Genomic DNA, 16009 nt, shown 5'->3' with positions numbered 1-16009 from the left:
CTTTAAAAAGGCTGTAATTTCTGAATAAAATTACTTAAAGTACTAATATGTGCTTAATAATAGGTTTAGAAGTTTCCGAACACTTTTGTCTATATGTCAACACATATTTTGAAAAGCATATATGAATATGATGAAGTATATTGGTTGGTTTGAATAGTCAAACAAATTACACATAATATTTTGTAAATAAAGATTTTATGGTTATATAATAAACTAAAAATGGGTTAATGAGAGAGAGTATAGTCTTAGTTATCACTTTTGATTTTCAATATGTTACTTTTATTAGTAAATTTTGTCCTATTTTAAAATCTAGAATAAGTTATTTATATGTGAAATCAACTTGGGTTTAAGATGTGTTATACTTTTATGGTAGGTTAAGAAGCATTTTATTGTTCCTTTCATTCACATTGTTGACAAAAAAAAAAGGCAAGATTTAAATCCTTTTAGTATTTGAAAAAGGCAAAAATTAATAAATGTTTTTGGGTGGTTATTAACTAGAATAATAATAAATAATTGTTTGAAAGAGTAAATTAATATGGAAATAAATTAAAACATAAAAATAACATAATATATTTTAATGTGTGATTTAATGATAAATTCTAAATTTTATATTATATATATATATTAGGTGATACTATATTAATGTTTATATAATTGTTTAAATTATATTTTAGTTTGCTACAATAAATTTATATCCTTATTAATGAATGAGGCGTTGTTAGGAAAATCCTTTGAAAAATTATTATAAGTTGTTTGGTTGTTTCCATATTCAACAAGAAAAGTAACTTATAATAAGAAATAAAAATTCCCATGGAAATTTACCTTCCACTCAACCAAACAAACTCTAATCATGCCAAAATTTCAAGGACAAAGAAATCAATGCACAATTAAAATAATGCACAATATTCTTCTATAAATGCTCAACCCATACACCTTAACTTTTCCAACTACCCCAAACAATTTCCTTTTCTTTCCTCAAACAAAAATGGGTCAATCCCTTAACCTCTTATACACAATTTTAGCCCTAACATTTCTCACTACCCATGCCCAAAACAACCAAACTCAATTCCTAGACATTCACAACGCCATACGTGCACAAGTTGGCGTACCGCCCCTAACATGGAACCACACACTAGCCTCATACGCCCAAGCATTCGCCGACAAAGTCAAGCAGACGTGCGACAACATGGCCCAGTCGTACGGACCCTATGGCGAGAACACCGCCTCGGGATATGGGGCATTTACGATCGACGACGCCGTGAATCAATGGGTGGAGGAGAAACCAAACTATGATCATCATTTGAATGAGTGTAGAAATGGGACTGATTGTTCACATTATACACAAGTTGTATGGAAAGAAAGCTTGTTTCTTGGTTGTGCTAATATACTTTGTGGTGCCGGTTGGCCTTTTGTTGTGTGTGAGTATTATCCTCCCGGAAATGTTCAAGGAAAATGGCCCTATTAATTTGGTGTACTTGTCTTATCTGGCGTGCAAATACACAATAATTTTTTATGATGTACTTTCTCCATTTTATAATACTCGCTACATTTTAATAGTAGCACTATTAACCTTTAATCTTGTTTCGGTGATTCCGACTCATGCATAACAAATTATATAATAATACGAGATCTTGTTTTATTCATGTTTGAATCTAGTTTTTTAATATGTAATTTTTATAATTTTTCGTTTAGTGAAAGTAAAGATATTTATCAAAATATATATTAAATTACATATAAAAAGAAATGTAGCAAGTATTGGATAACGAAGGAAGTATTTTATTCAAAGATTACTAGACTAATTTAAACTATATAATTTGTATTTGAGACTACTTTAGTTAGGATCATTTGTTATCGAACACTTTGGTATTTGTGGTGATTTATAATCGAATATTGTTATTTTTTGACTTTTATATATAAAGTGAACTATGGTAATTAAAGCTCTACAAAATTATCTTATTTAAATTAATTTTTCCTTTTTAAAATTTAACTTAAATACAATATGTGTAGCATTTGTATATGAAAGAATTCATAAAAGGGTATTTCAGATTTATTTGATTTTTTTAGAAAAATTAATTATATGGTTTTAATTTTTTGTGAAATCATGTTGAAAGAGAAACAATAATGTTGCCATTTATTAGATAACGGCTCACGGCAAATAAAGAGGCGGATTATTTATGTTCCAACAAATTTTTCATCTTATTAAATCATCATTATCCAATTTGGAAAATACAACTCTTTTTAAAGATTCTAAATATGACAAAGAAATTATTAAGGATCAGTTTTCATATTACATTACAATATCCTACAGTCAATTTTGCTCCATTAAATTGAACTTATTAAACTAATTAATTTAAATTAAAATATCCTATCGTCAATATTATTAAGGATCTGGGTATAGGTCCATAAAAAAACTAATAGGTATGGATCTAGGCTAGGACACATAACCATCGATTTTCTTATCCCTTCAAAAGAGGGTGAAGAGGAACTAATGCTCTCAATTAAACCCTTAAATAAAGAAATAGAGGAGTGATACAAGACTACAAGAGAAAAGCTACCTGCAAATTATAATACAAGTTGGACTAGGACTAAGCCATTAGAATTGAAATTTAATTAATAACATAAATAAATTAAGTAAATAAGTTAAATAGCTAACTAGGAAAACAAGAGGTATGTGGAAGAAAACAATCAAAAGTCTAAGATACGGATTCGCCGCCGCTAGCTAATCCTATTCCTTGCCATGTCCTCAGAGAGATGCAACTCACGCAAGTTGATCTGTATTTTCTCATCCTAAATTGTCTACGATCTACCTCCACTTCTTTTACTCTCTACTTTGACATCTTCTACCATCCTTGCCGGTGCATTAACGGTCTTTCTCTTCACCAGTCTTTCTAATAATGGGGTAACTCCGAACCTCTCTCCCAATTCTTGTTTCTTAATTCTGTTCATTTTTATGTGCACACACCCACCTTAGCATTCACATATATGTTGTGTCCATCTTTTGTTCAAATGACTTTGTAACGGGCAGCATATCGTCCCATATAACGATGTTAGTCTGATTGCAACTTGACAGAATTTACCTTTTAGTCTAGTGAAAAACTTCTTATCACATAATACTATAGTAGTCATTCTTCACTTAAGCCAACTTGCTTGTATTCGATGAGTTACATCTTTAACGATATCCTAAGTACTCTAGATAACTAATCCTAAATACTTAAACTTGGTCATACATGAAATAACATCTTATCCAATAGTCACCTCAATGTCACTTTTCCGCTTTTACCCACTAAAATTGCATCTCATATACTATGTTTTTGTACGACTTATACGCAACCTTGTGTTTAGAATTGTCGTCCACTCCTCTATTTTTATGTTAGCCTCCTTGATAGTTTCTACTACTAGCACAATATCATTAGCAAAAAGCATGCACCACGACACATGTTTTCATATAGATATCACTACAACATAATTTGCTTTTAGTGTGATATATTTAGCGACGTTTAATTTAAATGTGACTACTTTAAATTTCTAATAGTATATGTAGTGGATTTAGTGATATTTGTTAGACTCTTTAGCAGCATAATAAAAAATCATACTAAAGCTTTTCGCGACATAGGATCTAGTAATATTTCCCATAAATGTCAAATATAGACTATAGTAACAATTACTTATGCCATTAAAGGCCAAATAAAGTGTCTAATAAATCACTTTATAGTGGAACTTATATTAAAAATATAAAATAGTAACATTTTTTTAATGCCACTAAGTTAATGTCGCGAAAAGTTAAATTTGTTGTAGTGTGTGAAAAGCTCATCTATAATGATGGCAACAATGAAAGGGCTATGTGATAATCCTTGTTGTAGACCTACATTTACCAAGAAAGGTTATATTATCCCAATTGGTGTCTGGAAGTTAGTCGTGACTTCATTATACATGTCTATGAAATGTCCTTAGCCTTGAGGCTATCCTAAATCATATCACTACAACATAATATATTTTAAGTGGGACATATTTAATGACATTTAATTTAAATGTTACTAATTTAAATGTCTATATGTTATATATAGTGAATTTCGTGACATTTATTAGACCCTTTTTAGTAGTATAAAAAAAGTCATATTAAAGCTTTTCACGATATTGGATCTAGTGACATTTCTTATAAATGTCACTATAGACTATAGTGACAATTACATATGTTACTAAAGGCCAAATAAAGTGTCACTAAATCAATTTATAGTGGAATTCAAAATAATAACTAACAATTATTATACACTAAAAATATAAATTAGTCATTTTTTTCAATGTCACTAAATATATACCCCTAAAAATTAATTTTGTTGCAGTATGTGCTACGCTTTTTTAAGCCTTCTCAAGATGGATAATCATTAAATGCAAATTTGTTTTTGCTCTCTATACTTTCCAAGTTGTACATCAACCTTTGTAAACATGAATAGCCTCAGTAGTAGATCTTCATGGAATGAAATTGAATTGGTTCTCTATGATCAACGTTTCTTGTCTAATTTTCCTCTCCATTACTCTTTCTCAACATTTCATGTGTAGCTGGCAGGTTTATTCCTTTATAATTCTCGTATGCGCGTGCATCGCCTTTGTTTTGATAATTGGCATAAGTCTGTTGCTCCTTCATTCTTCTAGCATCATATGTGTCGTTAAAATTAAATTGTTAGTGAACCATTTGAAGTCTCGCTTGTTACCTCCTCTAGCCCCTACTTTAATAAGCAATTGAGAAAAATATTGACGCCACGTCAATTTGATTTCCCTCTCTTGTAGTAAAACTTGTCCACATCATGGATGTACCTAAGTGTCGTAATGTCTTTTCTCTTCTTGGACCTAGCTTTTACAAGCTTAGAAATACACTTCTTCCCTCTTTTGTATCAAGCTTCTTATAAAATTCCTCATATGCTCTAGATTGAAAAAGAAGTTAGTATCATCACAATTAGAGGTGTTCAACGGGTCGGTTCGGAGCAGGTGGAGTCAAAATTTAAAGTTCATAAAATAGTTTTTTTATTATACTTTATGGCCCGTTGGGTAGGTCCACTTATGTATATTATAATATCATTTAAAAATATAAAAAAAATGTGGTAAATTTTTTTTTGCAATTAATACTTATAATTATCCGACCCAGTCCAACCCGACCCTTTTGCACCAATGCCCATTATTGACCGGACCCCTAGTGACCTGTTAAATTGTGACATGACCCTTGACCCGTTGGATCGACTCGACCCATCAAACACCTCTAATCACAATCAAGTTTTTTGTTGTATTGATTCCTCGACACTTTTCGTTCACGTTATAGCATTTGTCATATTTAATCTACTGATTTAATAAAGTTAGAAATATTATAATAAAGATTTGGACTATTAATTGGGGTTTTTGTTTTTCCAATTTTGACGTCAAATAAAAATTTGCTACACCTATATCTTAACCAACTGATTTTTTAGATTAAAAAGAATATTGTTATATCCTATCCATAAAACTAAAATTTATACATGGTACATATTTCTATCTAATAAATATTTGAAATTAATATTCAAATACATAGATGTATAAATTAGATTGTCACTCTCCTCAAACAAAAATAATTAAAATACAATAACCATGCAAAAATCTTATTTTTTATGATGACTAATAATGAATTTTTTTCCTAGCAACCGGAATAACTTTAAGAGGCTTAATCTTTTGCAATGTAATACCAAATTTCTCATCCATGTCCAAATCTTTTGGATCCATACCATCTTCAAGCTTCCAATCATATAAGTAGAGAAAATTAGCCAACATTAAGTTCAACATTCTATAAGCTAAAGTGAGTCCAGGACATATTCTTCTTCCAGCACCAAAAGATAACAGTTTGAAATCTTGTCCTTTAAAATCAATGTCACAATTTAAGAATCTCTCAGGTGAAAATGCTTCTGGATTTTCCCATACCTTTGGATCACGACCAATAGCCCAAAGATTGACTAGAACTTGTGCATTTTTTGGCACAATATAACCATGTAACTCTACATCTGCATCCGCTTTTCGAGGTAAGAGAAATACCGTTGGAGGGTGCAAACGCAATGTTTCTTTGATGATAGCTTGTAAATAAGGTAGTTTTGAGATATCTGATTCTTGAATCATCGAACATTCTTTGTCAATGGTTTGTTCAATTTCATTTTGAGCTTTGACCATTATATTTGGGTTTTTAACCAGCTCTGCCATTGCCCATTCCATTGTACTAGCCGTAGTGTCTGTTCCAGCATCAAAGATGTCCTATATATACATTTACAAAAATTAACTTATTAATTATGTTTTTATTATTTTTATTTTTTTCTTTTTTAGATTTCATAAAAAAAAGTAAAAAGAAGCATCACTTGATAAATTTTATTGTTAATTTGTTATAATATTCTAAAAATATTCTTAATAACTAAGCAAGTATAATATTAACCAAACCAAAACCAAAAGACTAAGAAAATTTTGACATTTTAGATGTAATTTGACTAATTTTTTCATGTCAATTAATTAATTAAATTTTGGCAAGGAGAGTACAAACAGGAGCAGAATAAAAATACACTATAACATTTAAGATCATGTTTATTTTACATTTTTTAAGTTTAGAGGCCTAAAAAAAATAATTAAACTAAAGTAAAAACAATATAAACTAATGTAAAATAATAATTGAGGCTCTTAAAATTAGAGGGTCCTATACGATTAGACATCATACACATGCTAGAATCACCCCGTGTACAAAAGTATGTATTGAATGCAATTCAATTTTAGGTCATTGGTCTCATTGAGCTTATTGCTTATTGCTTATTGGTTATTGGTATGTGTATGAAACCTATTATATTTTTTAAACTAGCTTAAAATAATATCTTGGACTACTATTAAAGGAAGCATTAGTGACAGAGAAATCCCCAAAGACATTTGCCACACTATTATAAAAAAATTGCATGAAACAATTCAAACATTAAAAAGAAAATACATCATCAGGCTCAACTTTAATTATTATATTTATTGGAACGGACTTCAAATTTAATATTCATCTAACAGACTATTACCTATATTGGGGACATAAACACAGGGCAACTTGTTGACGTGATTGTTCATGTAGTCCCCTTTTCTAATGTACACGTGGCAGCTAATGCGGCAACCACATCAAATGACCCGATATTAAGATCGCCAACATATAAAATTATATAGGATGAAAACTACATTTAAAATTCGTCAAAACAAACACACCATTAAAAATTCCACCTATTAAACTATTTGTAGCCAAAGTTCACCCTAATAGATGCATTTTTTACTAGTTTATTTCATTGTATAGTTTGGTAAAGGTATACTTTAATTTCAATAGTGGATAAGTTATTGACCCATTGTTAACGGATTGTTGCTGCTAAAAATCTATAATCTAAAGATACAATTTACCTACAATACTACCATTTCATTATTAATCATGAATAATATTAATTTAGAGGTTGTTTCGCAAGGATAATATCAACTTTTATCTAATAACTAATTTACCATTTTTTTTTGTCATATAATCTTCTATAATTAGGTTTCTAACATGTTAGAAATATTTTAGGGAAACAGCCCTCTAAGTTAGTATTATTCATGGTTAATCAGAAATTAATATCATTATAACGAAATTGCAAATATATAATTCACACTAAATTATTCCAATGATTTAATCACAATAACAAAAAAAATTAAAAAAAAAAGTATTACTCACCACAAGGAGATGATTAATTTCACTCATATTCAACTCATTTTCTTCATGAAGATTGAGAAGAGTGTCAAGGATGTCCTTTGCTTGTTTTCCATCAAAATCATTAGCAAATCTTAATTTTTGCCTTTCACGTATAATGTCTTGAAAAACATCAATAAGTTTATCAAAGTAAGCAGCCAAACGACGCCGTATACCAAAAGGATCAATATAACCAAGAATGGGAAAAAAATCAGCATAATTAGGCCTACCAATTTCTTCCATAATATTCCACATGAGTTTTTTAAATTCTTGAGAAGCACTAGATTCATGGCTTGCCAATTCCTTTGAGAAAAATGTGTTTGATAATAAATTTAGAGAAGTTGTAAATGCTGCCCTACCAATATCTACACCTTGCTTTTTTTTAGAGCAATCTTGTACATATGTAAGAAGTTGTTGCACCTTGACATGTCTATTGGCTTGGCTAGCATCAAGCCTTTGTGTTGAGAGCAATTGGACCGCCGAGATCTTTCTAAGATTTCGCCATTTGTTCGATACAGGTAACCACGACATGGATAATTTGTCGTGGTCACCAGCTCTAACTGAATCCGGAATCGTGCGATTAGCAAGGATTTGGTCTTTTTTGAGGAACATTTCTTTCGCTACTTCTATAGATGATACCACAATGGTTGTCACACTTCCTAATTTAAGGCTTATTATAGGGCCGTATATCTTGCTGAAATTCGCAAAGGATCGGTGAGGCTTTTTGCCAAGATCAAAAATATTTCCGAAAATTAGCTTTCTTTTTGGCCCTGGTGGAAGTCTGTTAGACCTTCGTGAGTAGTTCAATAAAGATAGAAGAATGTGAAAACACACAAATGAAATAGAAAGAATCATTGCAAGTCTTACATTATCCATGATTGATAAACAAGACCTAAAACAATGACCAAGGTTTAGGAGAAGATCTCAACTAGAAAAGATTGTATTTACTAATCTAAGCTAGTTTGAGAAGAGAAAAATATGCCTAAAGAAGCTCTATTTGCAAATTACAACCTTCTATTTTTAGTCATACTTCATAGAATTATTGGTTCATGTTAAAGAGTTATTATACAATGCTATTCCCATCTTATTTGGTTATTAATAACACATTAAATTTCGAAATTTCTTAAACAAAAAAACGTTACCCATAAAATGTAGTAATATTAAATTTTAAAAGTGATTAATACAGTGGTCTTGAATATTTATAGAGAATTGTTTAAAAAAAAGTTTACAAGAATTATTTTGACTTATAAATAAATAGTATGAAATCCTTTTCAGTTTTAAACATAAATCTTATGATTTATTTAACTTTTTATAGATATCTTTATTATTGATAGAGGTGTTCATTCGGGTGATCGAGTCGGTTTCGGACGGGTGTCATTCGGTTCAGTTGTATTTCAGATCGGTCATTTTTCGAATGCGTATTACGACGGGTCACACTCGGATCAGGTCGGTTAGTCACAGTTCAGTTGAAGATCGGTTATTTGAGCTATCGGGTTAGCATCGGTTCGGTGTCGGTTGAAGTTCGTGTCGAGTAGTCAATCGGTCTCGGACTTTCATCGATTAATAATTGGTTCAGTTTTACCAGGTACAGATCAGATTTGGGTATTATTTTCCAGTAGAATTCGGCTACAAATTAATAATTACTATAGATCGAGTCAATATCATATTAAGTTGTTCGCATTTTTTAATTGCTGATAAAATTCCCCTTAGTTAAGGCAAAATAGTTAAAATGCAAAACAGTTAATGATTATTACTTTGTTACTTTTACTTATTTGACTATAAATTAAAAGTAAACTTTTATCATTTTTCATCTAAATTGATTAAAAATAGTTAAATAAACATTGACCATTGATTATTAACTCTAAATATATGAAACCATGTATGTATAAAATTTAATTTATTAAAATTTCTATTACTTTATTAGATTAACTAATAAGATGATTGAAAATTAGTCGATCATACCTCTATGTTAAAAATTGGTTCAGGTTTATGGCATTTCGATTAAAAATTCATTCGGGTTAAGTCGGTTTTAGCCGGATCAAGTTCGGTTTTGAGCATGATTCTGGTCGGGTATGACTCGGGTCGGTCACTATTAGTTTCAGGTAATCTCGGTTAACGGTTATATGTAGATTATAAAAATCGGTCGCAGTTCGGGTTCGATTTTACGATTTTCGGTCGTAAATCGGTTCGGCACAACTTCGGTTCGGATAATATCTGTTTGATAAACCTAAAAAAGAAATATATTTTCGGGTCGGTTAACTTTCGATTTCGGTTTGGATTTTCGAATCGGATCACATTTGAACAGCTCTAAATATTGATAGTTAAGTTGTCGGATTATTTTTACATCTAACAAATAGTGTTTTACAAGAATTGTCTTAACTCTTGAATAATAGGTAACAATATTAAATAGGAGCAAAGATAACCGAGATTCTATTTATTTTTCATGAATTATCGAAATTGAGACCCTTCATTAATTAAAAAGAGAGATTTTGTTAAACTAAAATAAAATCCTAACACAATATGGATTTTAAGCACTATATATAAATAAATAAAAATTCAACACAATTACTAAATAGTACGGTTACAAGGTCAGATTAGTGGGTGAATTTAAAATCAGATCTTGTATTTAAATTTATCTTTACATAATTGTAAATCTATTTTAAAGTCGGGTTGAGGTTCAGTTACAAGGTCGAGTAAATATCGAATAGTCTTGATTTGAATACCTTAAAATAATTGGCTTTCTTTATTTTTAGGTTGTTAAAATGATAAATTTTTGGATAAATTTTAGGAAAAATAACCAAAATAATCCAACTTTTTAATGATTTCTCTACGATAATCTCAACTTTTGATTAAATATGAATAATCTCAACTATTAGAGGTGCTTGCTAAAAATGCATCCTGATAACCTTTTACTTATACAACAAGTCATTTTGCATAAAAAAATAAAAAAGTAAATACAAAATTAACTTATAAAAAATTTAAAAATTTAAAAAATATAAAAGAGAAATAAGTAAGTTTATTTTTTTGATTTTAACTTTTAATTTTTAAGAATTTTTATTTTTTATTTTTTATTTCCTTTTTCTTTGTAGCAATTAAACTGCAAAAACCGTTGATCAACAATGTTCTTGTGCAAGTAACTCTAAAATTAGGATTATATTATTCATGATTAATTAATAATTGGAACTATTATAGAAAAATTAATAAAAAAATTAAATTATTATAAGTAATTTTTCCTAAATTTTAAGTGTAATTGCAACCCCTCATTGTCTTAAAAGAAGTTATTAGATTCTCATTAGCTTTAATCAAAGTTGAAATGCAAACATTATTCATTGGATCAGATAGTTCGCTGAGGTATCTTCAAGAAAGCAGGTTGTACACGAACTGGACTAATACTCTGTATGGGTCTTCATCTGGTGCTGCATCTGTTAGGGTTTCTGAAACAGTGAATAACCCTCAATTGCGAAGTGTGTCTGTTCCAGCGATTATACAAGAACAGCATGTGTGTGTACCACGATCATACTCAAGGGCAAATGTTACTACTCCATCAGACAAACCCCCCTCCTCTTCCTCCTGTTAAAATATCCTACTCTTATATTGCTGAGGAATTAAATTTTTGGGAATCCTCTATTGTTTGTTATATCCTTGGTGCAAACCCACCCCTTCATGTTGTTGAGGGTTTTGTCAAGAGAATATGGAACCCTGCTGAGATTGACAAAATTGGAACAGTTGCTAAGGGCTTTTATCTGATTCGAATGAAGTCTAAGGAGAGTATGGCCGCCGCTTGTGAATCCAATGGCATATTGTTTGATAAAAAAACCTTTTATCGTTAACCATGGAGCAAGAATTTGTCTTATGAAAAGGAAGACCTCTCCACTGTCCCCATTTGGGTGACATTTCCAAGTCTGAGTATGCATTATTGGGGTGAGAGCTGCTTAAACCTGATTGCAGGTATGCTGGGCCGAGTTATTAGGATTGATAATGCCACTTTGAATATGGATCGTATGGCTTTTGCTAGAGTCCTTGTGGACATTAATATCAAGAATGGCTTTCATGACTCCATTGCCTTAACAAATTAAGTTGATGAATTAATATCTGTTAAGGTTGGATAAAATTGGAAACCTTTAATTTGTAACAAATGCAAACAAGTAGGACACTCCAAGGAGGTGTGTAGAGTAGGTGTCGTGAGGCGATGGATCCCCAAACCTAAACAACCTGCTCCACAAGTGGATGAGGAAGGATTCCAACTAGTCACAAACGGCAGAAGTTAGAAAGCTTCTACCCATGCTAAGCACCCAGTGACTACGTTTAAACCCTCATTAGCATCTGGTGGAGTTCACACCGCTATCCCTGTGGCTACTATTGTGCTTCTCACTAGTAATGGCTTTGAGGCCTTAGCTAGACATAATGACAACCCTGTAGAGGAGGATAATAAAACAGCGCTAGGAGCTACATCCCATCCCGCACTCAATGAATAACATTCTTGCTTGGAACATAAGAGGGCTAAACAATACGAAAAAACAGATAGTTTGTTTTCCCTCTTTGAAACTAAGGTAAAGGCAAAAGGCATAGGTCAACTTTACCAAAATTTATGCCCGGGATGGTGTTTCACTCATAATCTCCATTGGGATAGCAGTGGTAGAATTATCATCGGTTGGAGAGCGGAAGATATGCAAGTCAATATCAAACTATGTACGAATCAATTGATACACCTTGAGGTGAAGCCTGGCTTGGGTGACCCCTTCCTTTGTTCTTTTGTATATGCCTATTTACATAAAAAAGAACAGATTCAACTTCTTTCTTCCCTAGAGCATGTAGCACTCACTGTTAAAGGGCCATGGATAGCGATGGGTGATTTTAACTGTATTGCAAATTTGAATGAAAAAATTGGCCAAGTTGTTCGTATGATTGAGATCCTACCCCTTCGTAATTGTATGGCCACTTGTGGGTTGCATGACATGAAGAGTAATGGTCGATTTTATGCATGGAATAACAAGCAAACTGGAATAAGGAGAGTCTTTAGTAAAGTTGATCGCACCTTGTGTAATGACTTATGGGAAGATCAGTTCCCAACTGCCGAAGTCTCCTTCCTCTCTCGATCATTCCCCTATGCTATTGCAGTTCTTTGCTTAGGTAAAGACTAAAAAGCCTTTTAAATTCTGTAATTATTTGGCTAACAATGACTGTTTTGTGAATATTGTAAACAAAGTTTGGAAAGAACACATTCCAGGGTGTACGAGTTATCAAATCCAACAAAAACTCCGTCTCTTGAAGCAGGAGCTAAGGAATAACTTTCATCTGATTCCTATTCAGGCTACCCTTGTTAAAGCACAGCATGATTTCACTGAAGCTCAGACTCAACTACATTTAAACACACATGATAAATCCCTTGTTGATATTGAGACTCGTATGGCTATGCACCTGAAGAAAGCCAAGAAGGATTATGCCTCTCATATCCAGCAACAGGCCAAACTCAGCTGGTTGCAATATGGGGATGATAACACCTCTCTTTTTCACAACAACATTAAGCAAAGGAGGAAGCATAATAGAATTAATTTCCTAACTTTGAATGGCAGGCAGATCTGTAATCATACTCTTATTCAACAGGCTTTCATCTCGTTTTACTCTGAGTTATTATGTAGTAGACCGGAGAACAGAAAGCGCATTAATATGCCCATAATTCAGATTGGCCCGACTCTATCACAGGAATTGTGGCCTTTGTTGGATCTATCATTTAGTGCTGCTGAGATAAAGAAGGCTCTCTGGAGTATTCATGATAACAAAGCCCCAGGCCTGGATGGTTTTAATAGTAAGTTCTACAAAGCGGCACGGTCTGTGGTTGGTTTTGATGTAATTAATGCTATCCAAACCTTCTTCTATAATGGAAAACTCTTACAATCCTGGAATACTGCAGCTATTACTCTTGTTCCTAAAGTCCCATGCCCATCTCATCCGGGAGACTTTAGACCTATATCTTGCTGCCATACAATATACAAATGTATGTCCAAATTGTTGTGCTCTAGACTCAAGTGTGTTCTAGGAAGACTGGTGAATCAAACTCAGGGTGCTTTTGTTGCAGGTAGACATATATCCCATAACATCCTACTATGCCAGGACCTGGTAAAGCACTACTCAAGGAAACATTGTTATCCAAGCTGCATGATCAAGGTGGACTTAAGGAAAGCTTATGATAGTATGGATTGGGATTTCCTCCATGACATGTTAGTGGCACTAAACTTGCCTCCTCATTTCATCAAAATTGTTATGGTATGCGTCTCCTCTACTAAATATTCCTTGTTGATTAATGGATCCCCCTCAGAGGTCTTTCAACCAAAAAGGGGACTCAGACAAGGAGACCCTCTCTCCCCTCTGCTGTTTGTTCTAGGGATGGAATATCTATCTAGAACTCTCATCCTAGCTGGGTCTCATGAAGATTTTAAGTTTCACCCTCGATGCAGAACACTCAAGCTGAATCACCTCTCCTTTGCGGATGATCTCATGCTCTTTTGCAAGGGTGAAGAAAAATCTGCCAGATTCTAAGCCATGCCCTGGAGTTATTTGCTGCTTCTTCTGGTCTCTGTGCAAACACATCCAACTCTGCAATCTTCATTGCTGGTGTACCAACTTCAACAAAGAATCATATAGCACAACCACTGGATATTCCCTTGGGTTCCTTGCCTGTTAGATACTTAGGTGTGCCTCTAACATCTAAGAAAATATCTGTTGCTGATTGTGAAGTTCTTGTTGATAAAATGACAGCCCGCATCAGAACTTGGAGCTCAAAATCTTTGTCCTGCGCTACTAGACTCCAGTTGGTCTCAGCTGTGCTAATGAGCATTAACTCTTATTGGTGTCAGCTGTTCATAATTCCAAAAGCTTTCATTAAGAAAATTAATGCTATTTGTAGATCCTATATGAGGCATGCTGACCCAAACAATAATGCTCCTGGTAATGTCAAATGAGAGAATCTTTGCAAACCTAAAAGATTGGGAGGTCTGGGTGTTTGGATTTGGGTATATGGAATGAAATGGCAATTGGTAAATTAGCTTGGCATGTGCACAATCTAACTGAGTCCTTGTGGGTTCGCTGGGTACATGGCATATATACCAAGGGTGCTAATTGGTTGAACTTCAATGCCCTGATTACTTCCGGTTGGTCCTTTAAGAAAATCTGCTATGTGAAAGATAAGTCAAGCACATTATAGCATCAAGGAAACTTACAAGACCCACTTTGTTGATGTTTCAAGGGTCTCATGGGACAATTTTGTTTGGAATAGGCCATCTGTTCCAAAAGGAAATTTTGGACTTTGGATGATTATGTTAGATAAGCTCAAGAAAAAGAACAAGCTTATGCAACACCGAGTGCTGGATAACGACCTTTGCCCGATATGCTTATCAGCAGCTGAATCTCCTGAGCATTTATTCTTTGAATGTCATTTCAGCTCTCTATGCCTCAAGGAACTTCAAAAATGGCTCAACATTCCGACTCTTCCTACCACTCTTAGTGCAATTATCAAAAAAAGATGGAAGGGGGATAACTTCAAGAAGAAGTGATTATATCTAGTATCTGCAGCTTATGCTACCACATTTGGCGCACCAGGAACACAGCCATATGGCTCACGCACATGAACTCTGTTGATAAAGTCATGTATTGTATCAGTCAGGAAATTTTGTCTAAATTTACTGTTTTGTATCCTGTAAAATCTCAAACCAACCTGTGGTTTAGAGATCTTAGACGTTAGTTCATTAGCTTTGGTTTCTCTGAGGTTCTTCCCTACTATTGCACATGAAGATTGGCTTTGTACAACCCTTCCTGTGGGTACTTTCTCCATACTGATGCTAAATATAGTTGGATTGTTTTCTTGGTCTCACATGTAGTTTGTCTTTGTTTTTTTTAGAATGAAATCTTTTTCCTTTTCAAAAAAAAAAAAAATTGGCCTAACTTAAAAGCATAGTCCTTCAGTTTTTGGAATAATAAAATTGAAACGAGATAAATTGAACATGTATCATAAGAGAGTTTTGTTCTATTATATTATATTGATATGACATTTTTTGTGTCATTATCAATAAAAAAAAAATTCAAGTCGCCTACATTTGGAATTAAAACTTCATATTTAATGTATAGTACTACAATAGAAACAACTTGTTTATATAAATATAAATATTGAATAAAGATGCAATTACATACTCATTAATATTAGTATATTATAATATTTTCAATAAGATAAATTAATCTATATAAATTATTTATAACAACGTAGTGGTGCATCCTTGA

General features: G+C 32.6%; 2 protein-coding genes across 2 annotated transcripts; one reads left to right on the top strand and one right to left on the bottom strand.

The window, feature by feature from the left end:
* Nucleotides 1-946: 946 nt before the first annotated feature.
* Nucleotides 947-1661, top strand: LOC130806420 (pathogenesis-related protein 1B-like). Its single transcript, XM_057671492.1, has one exon. It carries the CDS (start codon nucleotides 986-988, stop codon nucleotides 1463-1465), a length of 480 nt encoding a protein of 159 aa, XP_057527475.1. The 5' UTR covers nucleotides 947-985; the 3' UTR covers nucleotides 1466-1661.
* A 3920-nt stretch (nucleotides 1662-5581) lies between these two features.
* Nucleotides 5582-8614, bottom strand: LOC130806374 (cytochrome P450 76AD1-like). The gene is made up of 2 exons (XM_057671420.1): nucleotides 7724-8614; nucleotides 5582-6264 (listed from the first exon to the last, which is right to left on the bottom strand). The coding sequence occupies exons 1-2, from the start codon at nucleotides 8612-8614 to the stop codon at nucleotides 5641-5643; spliced, it is 1515 nt and encodes a 504-aa protein (XP_057527403.1). The 3' UTR covers nucleotides 5582-5640.
* Nucleotides 8615-16009: the final 7395 nt, after the last annotated feature.

This window comes from Amaranthus tricolor, chromosome 2 (assembly GCF_026212465.1).
Source record: "Amaranthus tricolor cultivar Red isolate AtriRed21 chromosome 2, ASM2621246v1, whole genome shotgun sequence".
NCBI lineage: Eukaryota > Viridiplantae > Streptophyta > Magnoliopsida > Caryophyllales > Amaranthaceae > Amaranthus > Amaranthus tricolor.
The sequence above is the reverse complement of the archived record's forward strand: the minus strand, read 5'-3'. Positions and strand labels throughout refer to the sequence as shown.